Below are 15,467 nucleotides of genomic sequence, written 5' to 3'. Positions count from 1 at the left end.
GTGCCTGCATTTCTGACTTGCAAACTGTCTGAGTTGCAAAGAATTATTAAAAATGGAAGCCAGCCATAACTTGGAGAGAGCCTGTAATCCACTTGATAGGCACCTGTGCGCTGTGACAAACCTCCACTCTTTTTCATCATTGGCACACAATGATTGCATTGTGAACCAGTGACAAACTGCACTGCGTTTACTTGGAGACTCTACTTCAATCCACAATCCCTGTCAGAATCATGTTTAACGTCTCTGAAATACGTCATAGGCTGCCACATTTTGTTATTACAGCTCGGGGTATTCTGAGGTTTGGAGTTCAATTCTGGTGCTGTCTGTAAGGAGTTTGTACGTTCTCCCTGTGAACCATGTGGGTTTCCTCTGAGTGATCCAGTTTCCTCCCACAGTCCAAAGACATAGTGGTTAATTGCTCTTTGTAAATTGTCCCGCGATTCGGCTAGCGTTAAATTGGTGGATTGCTAGGTGTTGAGTTTCGTTGGGCTGGGATGGCCTGTTCTGCACTGAATCTCTAAATAAAAATTTAAAAAATATATGAAATCTGTTCTTTTGCAGCAGTAGTACAGTGCAGTAAATAAAAAACCTATAACTTACAATAAGCAATAGAGACAATTAAATAGTGCAAAGAGAGGGGAAAATAGTGATGTAGTGTTCATGGGTTGGTTCATTGTCCACTCAGAAAACTGGTGGTGGTGGAGAAGAAGCTGTTCCTAATAGTTTGAGTTTGTGTCTTCAGGTATTTTTTTATCACTCGAATAACAAGGGCATTTTACACCATCCTTTGCAGATTCCTCTTTCAAATTGTGTATTATCCTGATTTAGAAATGTATTACCATTTCTTTACATCACAGATTTTTAAATTGAGGACTTCACTCCCCAACAGTCCTGTGGACCACCTTCACCAGAGCATTGGAGTCCGTAGAAATAGGAGCAGAATTAGGTCATTCGGCCCATCGAGTCTGCTTCACCATTTCATCATGGCTGTTCCATTTCCCCCTCAAGCCCATTCTCCTGCCTCCTCCCCATAACCTTTCACGCCCTGACTAATCAAGAACCTATCAACCCCTGCCTTAAATGTACCCAGTGACCTGGCTTCTACAGCAGTCTGTGGCAATGAATTCCACAGATTCACCACCCTCTGGCTAAAGATATTCCACCTTATCTCTGTTCTAAATGGATGTCCCTCTATTTTGAGGCTGTGCCCACTGGTCATTCAAGAAGGTAGCGTGCCATCACTTTCTCTTGACAATGAGGGAATGAAATGATGCTGCCACTGAATATCACTGAATTTCTGAGGGCAACATGGTAGCATACCAGTGATCCTGTGATCACCATCAGTGTTCCCTGTGTCCCTGTGATCACCATCAGTGTTCCCTGTGTCCCTGTGATCAGCATCAGTGTTCCCTGTGTCCCTGTGATCACCATCAGTGTTCCCTGTGTCCCTGTGATCACCATCAGTGTTCCCTGTGTCCCTGTGATCACCATCAGTGTTCCCTGTGTCCCTGTGATCAGCATCAGTGTTCCCTGTGTCCCTGTGATCACTATCAGTGTTCCCTGTGTCCCTGTGATCAGCATCAGTGTTCCCTGTGTCCCTGTGATCACCATCAGTGTTCCCTGTGTCCCTGTGATCACCATCAGTGTTCCCTGTGTCCCTGTGATCACCATCAGTGTTCCCTGTGTCCCTGTGATCAGCATCAGTGTTCCCTGTGTCCCTGTGATCACCATCAGTGTTCCCTGTGTCCCTGTGATCAGCATCAGTGTTCCCTGTGTCCCTGTGATCAGCATCAGTGTTCCCTGTGTCCCTGTGATCACCATCAGTGTTCCCTGTGTCCCTGTGATCACCATCAGTGTTCCCTGTGTCCCTGTGATCACCATCAGTGTTCCCTGTGTCCCTGTGATCAGCATCAGTGTTCCCTGTAAAGAAGGTTTAACATACAAGGAGTGTCTGATGGCTCTGGGCCTGTACTTGCTGAAGTTTAGTAGAATGAGTGGGGATCTCATTCAAACCTATTGAATATTGAAAAGCCTAGAAAGAGTGGATGTGGAGAGGATTTTTCCTATAGTGGTGGGGGTCTACGACTAGGAGGAAAAGAAACAGAATATCAGGATTTCCCTTTAGAACAGAGATGAGGAATTTCTTTAGCCGGGGGTGGTTTGAATCTATGGAATTCATTGCCATAGGTGGCTGTGGAGCCAAGTCTTTGCGTATACTTAAGGCAGAGGCTGATAACTTCTTGATTAGTCAGGGTGTCAAAGGTTCTGGGGAGAAGGCAGAAGAATGGGGTGGAGAGGGATCATAAATCAGCCATGATGGAATGGCAGAGCAGACTCGATGGGCTGAATGGCCTAATTCTGCTTAATGCCTAATTCTATGTATATGGTCTTAAGGAGTTTGTACGTTCTCCCCGTGAGCACCTGGATTTCATCTGGGTGTTGTGGTTTCTTCCTGTATACTAAAGGTGTATGGGTTGGAGTTTCAGCAGGTTGTGGGCAAGCTATGTCAGTGCCAGAAGCATGGTGACACTTGGAGAGGGGGGCTGCCTCTAGCACGACCTCAGACTGTCTTGGTCGATAATGCAAATGACTCATTCACTCCGTTTTGATGATTAGATGTACCTGTGACAAATAAAGCTAATCTTTAAATTTCAAACTGTAAATGGGTGAGGAAAAAAATGTACAAACATTGCAGCAGAAAAGCTGGATTAATATGTCCAAATGGAGAACCCCCGAATAGGAATCTGAATCAGATTTATTATATGCCCTGAACTTTGTTGTTTTACGGCAGTAGTACATTGCAATACATAATAAAAATAAGTTACAGTAAGAAACAAAAACATTAAATAAGTAGAAATATGTATTATATATGAGTAGAAATATATACAATTAAATATGTAAATGCTCCCAATGAAGCAGTTACTTTTCCTTCTGTTTTCTGTTTACCTGTTCTATATTTCCAGCCAAATTTATTGCAGACTTGTGGCATTTTGCCTTCGTTTTTAAAAAAAATCCACTGTAAGTTTATCCTTGCAGGAACATAAACCAGGCGTTAAATGCAAGGCAGCCACTAATAAACCCAACAGGGAATTCAGGAGAAACCTTTTTACCCAGAGTAGTGAGTCAGTGGGACTCATTCCCTTAGCTGTTTGAGACAATTGGTTGAAATGCTTTTAAAGGAAAAAAAACTGAATAATTATGATGGCGAAAGGAATCGAGAGATACTTGTATGAGAAGAGAGGAGACTTGTGGAGTGTAATTTCATGGTGAATCTTTAGCCTGAGTTCCTGTGTCTATATTCTTTTTAGTCTCTATTAGACAAACGCCATTCACTCCCTGGCCCCAGTTCTGTACCGAAGGGTTTGGGTTCAAGAGTACTATGTGCAGCACTAGATCAATGAGTGAACTCTGACATCTGAGGTTCAAAAGTACCAAGAAAATTTATTATCAAAGTACATACAGTGTATATCACCATCTACTGCCCTGAGTTTTATTTTCTGGCGAGATTCACGACAGAATCGATGTAAAACCGCGGAAGATGGACAAACAGCTAATGTACAAAAAGACAACAAGCTGTTCCAATACAAAAAGAAAGAAAAACAAGATATTAATAATAAATAAGTAATAAATATCAAGAACATGAGATGAAGAGTCCTTGAAAATGAGTACATGGGTTGTGGTAACAGTTCAGTGATGGAGAGAGTGAGGTTGAGTGAAGTTATCCCCTCTGGTTCAAAAGCCTGATGGTTGAGGGGTAATAACTGTTCCTGAACCTGGTGGTGTGAGTTCTAATACTCCTGTGCCTTCTTCCTGATAGCAGCAGTGAGAAGAGAGCTTGGCCTGAGTAGTGGGGGTCCTTGATGGATGCTGCTTTCCTGCGCTCCTTGTAAATGTGTTCAGTGGCGCTCTGAATTTGCTTGGCACTGATGTTTAAGTTCAAGTTTAACTGTCATTGAACTGGACATGAATACCCATGAATACAGCCAAACGAAACAGCCTTACTCCGGGGCCAAGGTGCAAAGCACATTTGCAACACTTACACACAGCACAGGCACATATAGCATATATAAGATAGTAAGCTCATATCAGTAAAATACAGTCACACAAAAATATAGTCCGAACCTTTCGTCCATGACAGCAGTCTGCTTGACTTCTGCTGAGTGAACATGGGGGGTGGGGTGCAGCACAGACTCCGACATGCCTCTCATGGGCGGCTGTAAACAGGTGATACCACGGCTTGCGGCTTAGTATTCGCTGTACCCGAGGTCACACAGCTCCCCTACTGTTGGGCACTGCTGTCGGCCAATAAATCAGTGAATTGGACTTGCAGCATTCCATATTAACAATGTCCAACAGGGTTTTGTGATCACAAGAAAAGGGACTAAGACAATCGCTCGCTGTTAGACTGCACAGCGCCTTTGCACACTAATGCTTCCCTGAAGCGGGCAGTAGCATGATCCACACAAAGTCCAGCTCCTTCAGTTCCTCCACCAACAAGCAACCCACTGATAGGGTTTACCTGCATTACATTAAGTGCTTAATGTCCAGCAGGGTCTTGCAATTGTAAAAAGAATATGTTTACAAAAGACCAAGACGTCTGGTTGACCCCATAGAAGCTGCTGTGATTGCCTTAGTAAAGACAAAAAAGTTTTTTATTTCATTTGTCATTTCAGTTGGAGGCTTTGATTATTTATTAAAGCCACAGGTTCCTTAAGGTTGTCATAGCCATGGGTGGGGGTGGGGATAAACTCCCACTACCTATTAAATGCTCCCAATGGCATGTGTCTCAAATAGCCTCTGACAACCAAGTCCAGTTCTTAGCCTTCACATGTGGCTTAGCTACTAACAGGAGGGACAAAAGTGGATTATTGGTGCCTTAAAACCAGTCGCTTTGGGCAGATTAGGCTTGTCAGCTGTGGTTGGCAGCTCAGCTAGGAGAAGGAAAATTCTGATCTCAAGCCTCCGCTAGATTGCGGCTATAGCCACTCATGGGGAAGGCTTTGGGAGTAAACTCCAAGGGAAAAGTCCAGAACTGATATCTCTAAGGCAGTCCTATGTTGAGTTCACACTGACTGGCAACTCGTGTGATGCTAAAAGGTATCGATCTCTACCTTTCCTTTGGATTCATCGGCTGTGTGGAGAGGGGAGCTTGCTGCATGGGCAGCAGCTTGCTCTCCATATCGTACTGCCCTGGCTTGCATATCACATAGACAGTTAAGACGCAACATCCGTTGTCATATATGACTAGTGGAGGACCTCATAAAAGCTACTGAATCAATCCAGGCTATGGCACTGGCATAGTACAGACTGTGAGATGGTACTCCATTTAACATGGTATACTGCAGTCACTAAATATAGAACAGTGCAGGCCCTTCAGCCGACCATTTCACCTACTTGCAAGATCAATCTAACCCTTACCTCCCACATAACTCTCCATTTCATCTATGTGCCTATCTAAGAGTCTCTTAAATATCTCTACCTCTACCACCATCCCTGGCAGTGGGTTCCACACACCCACCAGTGTTTGTAAAAATAAATTACTTCTAACATCCATCCTATACTTTCCTCTAATCACCTTAACATTGTTTCCCCAGGTATTAGCCATTTTCACCCTGGGAAAACGTCTCTGGCTGACCACTCGAGCTATGCCTCTTGTCACCTCTCATCCTCTTTGTCCAAAAAGAAAAGTGCTAGCTCACTCAACCTATCCTCATGAAATATGCGCTCTAATCCAGGCAGCATCCTGGTAAACCTCCTTTACACTCCCTCTAAAGCTTCCACATATTTCCTATAATGAGGTAACCAGAAATGAACACAATTCTCCCAAGTGTGGTCTAACCAGGATTTTAATATCTCCTTCTATGTCCTTAATGTCAAAATTTTATTTAATTGTGCTCTGGTGAACCACCTTATTGGGGGGGGGATATTACATTAAAGGAACTAAACCCAGTAGTCATCTGTACCCAATAAAGTGGCCATTGAGTGTATGTTCTTGGTTTCTGCTGCTGCAGCCAATGCTGAACATCCATTCAGCGATGTTCTTCTGCACACCTGTTACCTTCCTGTCAGCTTGAACCAGTCTGGCCATTCTCCTCTGAGTTCTCTTATTAACAAGATGTTTTTCCCCCACAGAAATGTTTTTTTAACATCATTCTCTGTAAACACTAGAGACTGTTGTGTGTATAAATCAATCAATCAATCCCATAAGATCAGCAGTTTCTGAGATACTCAGACCACCCTGTCTGGCACCAACAGTTATTCCACGGCCAGTCAATTAGATCACATTTGTTCCCCATTCTGATTTTGGTCTGAACAACACCTGAACCTTTTGATCATGTCTGCATGATTTTATGCATTGAGTTGCTGCCACATGCTTGGCTGATTAGATATTCCAGATTATTTAATGTCATTTCCAGTACACAAGTGTAAAAGAGAACAAAATAAGTGTCACTCCTGATAACAATAATAAAAAAACACAATAAATATAAATACATGAGGTAGCTTGTGTACATAGATTGAGTGTATGTCCATTAAGTGACACTAGACACAGGACTGTCTGTACATAAGGTGACTCTGGCAGAAAATGATAAAGTAGTGGGTTAGTGGGAAGAGGAGTTGATCAGCCTTGCTACTTGGGAAACGCAACCGCTTTTGAGTCTGGTGGTCCAGGCATGGATGCCACGTAACCTCCTCCCTGATGGGAGTGTGACAAACAGTCCATGAGCAGGGTGGATGGGATCTTCCATATTGTTACTGGCCTTTCTCTGGTACCTTTCTGTATTTGCATTCACGAGCGGGTGTATAGGTATACCTAATAAAGTACCAACTGAGTGTTTTCTGTTGTTACAGGAAGAAAAAGCAAAGGCTTACAGGAAGGAGAAATTGAAGGAGAAGAAACGAAAAGCAGAAGAGGAGCTGACGTTCGAGGAGGATGATGAGATGGCAGCAGTGATGGGATTCTCCGGCTTTGGATCATCGAAGAAGAGCAGCTGACCGAGCCACCACTTGGGCATCGGACATCCTTTCTGTGACTTTCCTCCTCCCTCTTTCTTTCTCCCCCTTGCTTCCTTACTTCCATTTGAAATGATGTTGCGTGTAGTGTGAATGAAGGTGTTTGTTAATAAAGGATTTTTAAAAAAAAAAGTTATCCCTTCCTGTAAGAGCCTTTCAACAAAAGATGCTTTTGGATTCAGTCACTTAAGAGTTATTCACAAGCAGGGGGAGATCTTTCTGTCTCTTTGAACATTCAGTTAGATCCCGGCTGACCTGGAGGGGTTTTCCTTTGTGCTAAAAGTACTGTATTTTGCAATGGTTTCCCCAACTTTCCCCATTCTTCTTCTCCTGAGTGAGATGATGACCAGAGGACAATGAATCTGTGAAATTCATTGCCACAGACCGCCAAGTCACTGGGTATATTTAAAACGGAGATTGATATACTCCTGATTAGTCAGGGCATCAAAGGTTATGGGGAGAAGGAGAATGGAGTTGAGATGGATAATAGATCAGTCATGATGGAATTGTGGAATAGACTCAATGGGCCGAATGGCCTAATTTTGCTCCCAAGTCTTCTGGTCTGATGACTGTTGCCAGCAGGGAAGGAACCCTGTGGTTCAATTTCTGCCCTATACCAGGACTGACCATCAAAAATCAGGACAAGTTTGGGGTTGTTCAATTGGCTCTGTTTCTATTGTGAAAGAGGATGCTGGGCGGCAGATTCCAATGAATAATGATTAAGTAGCATTTTTTGCTTAAGTTGTCCAAAGCATTAGAAGCAGCTGTGATGGCCCTGTCGTTGTCTTAAGCCCATCACTCCTACTGGGGCATAGGTCGCTGACATCAACTTACCAGATTCCTCTGTCCTGAGCCAAAACAAGGTTGATCAACTCTGGCTTCTGCTTTCATCACGATTTCATATGTCTTTCGGGCAGTCTCCCAGGGATGAGTTTTTTAGAGCTTCTGTTGGCGTTTCTGTAGCTGTGGGGTTTTACAGGATGGGGTTGCGAGCCCTATGCCCAATCCTCCTCTTTTGCAGCCAGGCTTTGGACGGTCTATGGTGGAGTATGATGTCCCTGTAGCTGAATATGTTCTGTTGCATGTCAAATAGCTGTGATTCTAGAGCATTCCTCATCATTGGAGTCAGTGCACTGCCAGTAAACCTTAAAGAGCTGAAAAATAAGTCATATATTTGATTTTTGTTAAACTTTCTCTGGTCCTGATCTAGCTGTACAATACAAATCCTTTATTAAGCATCTTTTGGTTGACTATCAAAGACAATTCAGGCCCTTGAAAATTTCTTTTGACTGAGAACTGTGTTGTGTGCATCATGAGGGGGGAGTGCATGCCATTGAGAGGGTTAAACTGCCGAAACTACATACAACATTGTCCTTTTGAACTGCAAGCATTTTTCTGGGCCTCTTGACTTATTTCTCGCCTTTTTATGCACAAGCCTTTAATTAATACATCTCATTACTGTAATGAACATTGCTTGTGGCCCAGTGAGTATCCAGGTGTGTAAATGGTTTCACAATCTGTATACTGAACTTTGACAAAGTTCAAAGTATATTTATTATCAAAGTACGTATACGGTATGTCACTAAATACTACCCTGAGAATTATTTTCTTGTGGGTGTTCATTGAATGAAGGAATACAATAGAATCAGTGAAAAGATAGACACAAAGACTGACAAGCAACTGCAAAAAATGAATAAGTAAATAAATAATACTGAGAACAGGAGTTGTAGAGTCTTTGAAAGAGAGTCCATAGATTGTGGAATCAGTGTTGAGGTGGGTGAAGTTATCCATACGGGTTCAGGAGCCTGGTGGTGAAGGGCAATATCTGTTCCTGAACTTGGTGGTGTGGGATCAGAGAATCCTGTACCTCCTTCATGATAGTAGCAGTGAGAAGAGAGCTTGGCCTGGATGGTGGCGGGGGGTGGGGGGTTCTTGGTAATGAATGCCTTCCCAGTGATTGGGCCAGTCTTCAAGTGTGTGCTGAAGGAAATCAGACTGGGTTCCTGTTCCACATTGTGAATGGATCCCTACCCATTTTGTCTCCATGGACCTGCAGATTTCTCTTTTCAAATATTCATCCACCTCTCTGTGCTTTGCCCATATTTGTGCATAGTACATTCCAGATCACAATTGCTAGCATTAAAACTATTTTAAATAAATAGTTTGTTTTTGGATTAGTGAGTGAGAGAGCAATTAGAACAGACCAAGGATGTTTTCAGGACCTGAGGGAAAGGTTAGAACTTTATTCCCGGGAGCATTAGCGATTGAGGAGAGATTTGATAAAGCCCTACAAATTGAAGAGGAGTATAGATGGGGTTAATGCAAGCAGGCTGTTCCCATTGAGGTTGGGTGGGACTAGAACTAGAGGTTATGGGTTATGTGTGAAAGGTGAAATGTTTAAGGGGAACCTGAAGGGAAACTTCTTCACTCAGAAGGTGTTCAGAGTGTGGAATGAGCTGCCAGTGGGAAATGGTAGATGTGAGTTTGATTTCAACATTTAAGAGAAGTTTGGATAGGTACATGGATAGGAGGGATATGGAGGGCTCTGGTCCTGGTGCAGGTCAATGGAACTAGGCAGATTAAGTGATCAGCATGGACTAGATGGGCAGAAGGGCCTTTTTTTGCTGTAGTATTTTATGACAAACAGTTGCCCTTTCTAAAAATGGTGTAATAAGATGGGAGAGGTGCAATGTCAAACAATATCACCTCTATTACTTGTATTTCTAAAAAAAAATCTGCATATTGGAGTAAAAAAATCTAAAAATAACAACCTGTTCAATCATTTGCAAGAAATTCTCTCTTGCTGGGCAAAAGCCTACTGTATGTACACTAGTGACCTGAATGTAAATGGTGAATCCATGGAAAAGAATAAACAGTTGATATTCCAGTCCTGATGATGGATCTTGGCCCAAAACGTTGACTGTACTCTTTTCCATAGATGCTGCCTGACCTGCTGAGTTCCTCCAGCATTTTGTGTGAGTTGCGTTGGATTTCCAGCATCTGTGGATTTTCTCTTGTTTGTAAATGGTGAATGATCTGAGAAACAATCTGAATGTAAGTCAGTCTTCCTCTGTGTCAGGTTTCTGTCCGTGTCATGTGTGCTGTGTTCTGACTATTCTTCTTTTACTCTTCCAGTTGACATTTTCTAATGCAAAGGTTTTCTTTCTGTATCCGTCTGTGACTTCCGAGCAGCGTCTGTGACCCTTTCTTTTTTAATTAAAGGTAAACAGAATTTTTCTTTTTTGAATCATGGTTTATTCTGCTATACACTCAGTAGCCACTTTATTAGGTACACTTGTACACGTTTGTAAACATGCTGTCCAAGTTGCATGCCATCTTGGACAATGTCTCCCATCCACTACATAATGTACTGGGCGGGCACAGGAGTACATTCAGCCAGAGTCTCATTCCACCGAGATGCAACACAGAGCGTCATAGGAAGTCATTCCTGCCTGTGGCCATCAAACTTTACAACTCCTCCCTTGGAGGGTCAGACACCCTGAGCCAATAGGCTGGTCCTGGACTTATTTCCTGGCATAATTTACACATTACTATTTAATTATTTATGGTTTTATTACTATTTAATTATTTATGGTGCAACTGTGACGAAAACCAATTTCTCCCGGGATCAATAAAGTATGACTATGACTAAATGCAAATATCTAATCAGCCAATCATGTGGCAGCAACTCAATGTAGAAAAGACATGATCAAGAATTTCATTTGCTGTTCAGACCAAATATCAGAATGAGGAAGAAATTGTATCTAAGTGACTTTGACCATGGAATGATTGTTGGTGCTAGACGAGGTGGTTTGAGTACCTCGGTAACTGCTGATCTCCTGGGATTTTTACACACAAGTCTCTAGAGTTTACAGAGAGTGGTATGAGAAACAAAAAAACATCCAGTGAGTGACCATCCTGTGGGGGGGAACACCTTGTTAATGAGGGAGGTCAGAGGAGGATGGCCAGACTGCTTCAAGGTGATGGTATTAACCCAGTCCTATCTCACCCCATTGAAAATAAATCTGACCCACCCCTCTAACGGTCTTCTCCCTCTTTCTTTTAACTTCATGCAGTATTTTTTCAGGATGTCCTGGAGTGCTGTGAGGCCAATCAAGCACAGTTGTCATAGTTTGTAGGAAATGCAGAAGGTGGATGCGATCTGCGTGAACCTATGACTTTTGAGCTTGAGTTCCTTGTATCTGGTTGGCTTAGCTAGTCGGGGTGTCACTGTGTAGAAGGACCAATGTAAAGTAATGCAAAAAGAGAGCAAAAATATTTAGGTACTGTTCTTGGGTTCGTGGACTGTTCAAAAAAAATCTGATGGTGGAGAGGAAGAAGCTTCTCTTAAAATCGTAGAGTGTGTGTCATCAGGAGCTTGTATCTCTTCCCTAATAGTAATGAAAAGAGGGAATGTCTTGAGGTGTGGGGGACCTTAATGATGGATGCTGCCTTCTTGGGGCATTACCTGTTGCAGATGTCCCCTATGATGGGGTGGCTTGTATTCATAAGGCCATAAGACATAGGTGCAGAATTAAGCCATTCGGCCTGTCAAGTCTGCTCTGCCATTCCATCGTGGCTGATTGTTATCTCTCTCAACCCCATTCTCCTTCCTTCTCCCCATAACCATAAGACATAGGAGCAGAATTAGGCCATTCCATCATGGCTGATCCTGGGTCCCACTCAACCCCGTACACCTGCCGTCTCGCCATATGTACAGACTTGACCTGCACTGCAGGCTGTGGCAGAGCATTCCACAGATTCACTACTCTCTACTCTCTGCCTAAAAAAATTCTTCCTTACCTCTCTTCTAAAAGGTCGCCCCTCATTGTGCCCTTTAGTTCTGGATAGCCTCGCCATCCTCTCCATACCCACCCTATCTTGTCCTTTCAGCATTCGGTAGGTTTCAATGAGAACCCCCCCCCCCATTCTTCTGAATTCCAGAGAGTACAGGCCCAAAGCTGCCAAATGCTCCTCATACGTTAACCCCTTTATTTGTGGAATCACCCTCATGAACCTCCTCTGGACTCTCTCCAATGAGAACGCATCTTTTCTGAAATATGAGACCCAGAGCTGTGACAATGCTCCAAGTGTGGCCTGACTAGTGTCTTCTAAAACTGGTGTCTTTATATTCTATTCCCCTTGAAATAAATGGCAACATTGCATTTTCCTCCTTTACCACAGACTCAGCCTGTAAATTAACCTTCTGGGAATCTTGCAGGAGGGCTCCTAAGTCCCTCTGAACCTCTGATATATGAACCTTCTCTCCATTTAGATAATGGTCCTCACTATCGTTCCTTTTACCAAAATACATGATCATACATTTCCCAATACTGCATTCCATCTGCCACTTTTTTGCCCATTCTTCCAGTTTGTCTTTAAGTCCTACTACGATCACTTTGCTTCCTCAGCTCTACCTTTGTATCATCTGCAAACTTTACCACAAATCCATCAATTCCATTATCCAAGTCTTTGACAAACAAAGTGAAAAGTAGCTGTCCCAATACTGACCCGTGAGGAATACCACTAGTCACTGGCAGCCAACCAGAAAAGGCCCTCTCATTCCCACTTGCTGCCTGCTGTCTGTCAGCCATTTTTCTATCCATGCCTGTATCTTTCTTGTAACGCCAGTGGATTGTATCTTGTTAAGCAGCCTTGTGTGGCACCTTATCAAATGCCTTCTGAAAATCCAAGTGCCTCTCCTTTGACCACACTGTGTGTTACTTCCTCGAAGAACTCCAACAGATTGTCAGGCAAGATTTTCCTTCACAGAAACCATGCTGACTTTGACTTATCTTTACTCCCTTTGTACCCCAAAACCTCATCCTTAATAATAAACTGCAACACTTTCCCAACCACTGAGGTTAGGCTAACTGGCCTATAATTTCCTTTCTTTTGCCTGTCTCCCTTCTTCAAGCGTGGAGTGACACTTGCAATCTTCCAGTCCTCTGGGACTATGCCAGAATCAAGTGATTCTTGAAAGATCAAGACCAGTGCATCCGTTATCTCTTCAGCAACCTTTCTCAGGACTCTGGGATGTAGTCCATCTGGTCCAGGTGACTTATGCACATTAAAACCTTTGAGTTTGCCTAGCACTTTTTCCTTCAATGTCCTTACTAAAGAGAGTATCAACCTCTGCTTTAAATATGGCCGATGATGCAGCTTCCATAGCTATTTGCAACAATGAATTCCACGGGTTCACCCTCTGGCAAAAGAAGTTAGAACATAAAACATTACAGCACAGTACAGGCCTTTTGGCCGACAGTATTGTGCCAACCTTTTAACCTACTCTAAGGTCAGATAACCCTTCCCTCCCACATTGCTCCCCATTTATCTGTCTCTACTACCAGCTGTGAGGGGATCCAGGACTGCCCCTATTAACTGTTTGAATAGAGACAGAGAGACATTCATCATTGATGCTTTGTTTGGAAAGGAGAGAGAGACGAAGATTAACAGTGGACTATCACTTTAAGGCATTGGAAGTAACTTTGGATTTCTACTGAGTTTGGAGTTGGAGACAGCACCGAGCAGCTCGAAGGTTGCTATGGTGACCAAAGGCAGATTGTTGATGTTATTTTCAAGGACGTGTTGCCTGCTTGCACTCCTTGACAGACAAAGGAGTGAGGGACTCTTTAAATGACAGGTGATGCTCAGCCTGGTGAAATAAATGAGAGGTCAGATGATACAGACCTCAGACACATGATCTGGACACTGAATGAGCATTGTTGTGCCCGCAGAGAAAGTGGGTTTTGGACGATCGATCAGGCGGATCGATCCAAATTGCTATTCCATCGGTGAAGAAGGGGTTGACTGGTGGGGAGTTGTCTGTGTGTCCACCCTCGACTGGGTGATAGCTCCACCACAGAAGACCGGTCCCCCTGGTTAAAGTCACAGTCGGTGACTTGTAAAGGATTTCGGAGGACGACGAGAAGATCGACGGCAGCAGCTCACCTGAAGACTCAACTCTCTCTCTCTCCATCACTGCTCAACTAAATACCACGAACTGAACTGAACTTACTCAACATCGTAAGACTGTATCTTTTTACCCCTAGACTTAAAGAAGCTTGGTTTTCATACATATATATTCCACACTTACTTTTATATATAATCATTGCCAACCTGTGTGATTTATCTACATTTCTATTACTGTATTGCGTAGTTACTAATAAATATTAGTAGTTTATAGCAATACGAGACTCCAAAGTGGTTTCCATCTCTGCTGGTTTCTTAACCCCTGTCACAGGGTACGTGACACACCCCTGGCGTGGTGTTCTACGCACCGCCACTCTCTGTGTAAAGAACTTACCTCTGATATTCCCCCCATACTTTCCTCAAATCACCTTAACATTATCCCCCCTTGTATTAGCTCATTCCTCCTCACATCTGTTTTAAAGGGACATCCTTGTACTCTGAGGCAGTGTCCTCTGACTTCAGACTCTCCCACTATATGAAACATCCTCTCTAAGTCCACTCTACAAGGGATTTAGGCAAAGTGAATAGGAAGAGCTGGGTTTCTTCAATAAAAATAATAAATAATAAGCAGATCAGGCAGCATCTATGGAAAAGAGTAAAACAGTCGATGTATCAGGATGAGACTCTTCTTCAGGACTGGGAAGGAAGGGGAAGGTAGCCAAATAAAATGGTGGGAGGAGGAGAAGGAGGCTGACTCGAAGGTGATAGGTGAAGCCAGGTGGGTGGGAAGAATAAAGGGCTGGAGCAGAAAGAATCTGATAGGAGAGGAGACTGGACCATGGGAGAAAGGAAAGCAGGGGGGACCCAGAGGGAGGTAATCGGCAGGTGGGAAGAAGTGAAAGGTCAGAGTGGGGAATAGAGGTGCGGGGAACTTGTTCCCCAGAAGGAGAAATCATTATGACATCAGGTTGGAGGGTGCCCAGACAGAATATAAGATGTTGCTGCTCTACTCTGAGAGAGGTCTCATCTTGGCATATCTGGAGGCCATGGATTGACAGGTCAGAACGGAAATGGGAATCGGAATTAAAATGTTTGGCTACCAGGAAGTCCCACTTGTGGCGGACGTGCAAAAGTGCTTGATGAAGCAGCCTCCCAGTTTTCAATGGGAATCACCATTCGGGAGCACCGGACACCGGACCACCCCAGCAAATTCTCAGCTGAAGTGTTGTTTCACCTGGAAGGGCTGTTTGGGGCCATGAATGGAGCAGAGAGGGAGGAGGTGTCCGGGCAAGTGTAGCACTTGAGCTGCTTGCAAGGATAAGTGTGGGGAGGGACGAATGGACAATGGAATTGTGGAGGGAGTGATTCCTGTGGAAAGCAGATGGAGGTTGGGTGGTGACAGAGATAAAGATATGCTTACTGGTAGAACCCCTTTGGAGATGGTGGAAGTTGCGGAGGAAACTCTAACTCTCCCCCCCACCCCCACCACAACACCCCCTCCACAGAATAGCCTGGGAGGAGTTTGAGTCCAAACCAGTGCAATG

At 43.6% G+C, this 15,467-nt stretch overlaps 1 protein-coding gene across 3 annotated transcripts in view; it reads left to right on the top strand.

Moving 5' to 3' along the window:
- zmat2 (zinc finger, matrin-type 2) overlaps window positions 1–10,207 on the top strand; it is a 62,182-nt gene extending 51,975 nt beyond the window's left edge. For all 3 annotated transcript variants that reach the window (XM_063052617.1, XM_063052616.1, XM_063052618.1), the window contains exon 6: window positions 6,850–10,207. In XM_063052617.1, the coding sequence (XP_062908687.1) occupies window positions 6,850–6,993 (144 nt within the window). In that variant the 3' untranslated portion in view covers window positions 6,994–10,207. The remainder of the gene's footprint in view (window positions 1–6,849) is intronic.
- Window positions 10,208–15,467: the final 5,260 nt, after the last annotated feature.

The sequence above is a fragment of the Mobula hypostoma genome, chromosome 7 (genome assembly GCF_963921235.1).
Source record: "Mobula hypostoma chromosome 7, sMobHyp1.1, whole genome shotgun sequence".
In the NCBI taxonomy this organism is placed as follows: domain Eukaryota; kingdom Metazoa; phylum Chordata; class Chondrichthyes; order Myliobatiformes; family Myliobatidae; genus Mobula; species Mobula hypostoma.
This window is presented reverse-complemented; position numbering and strand designations above follow the sequence as displayed.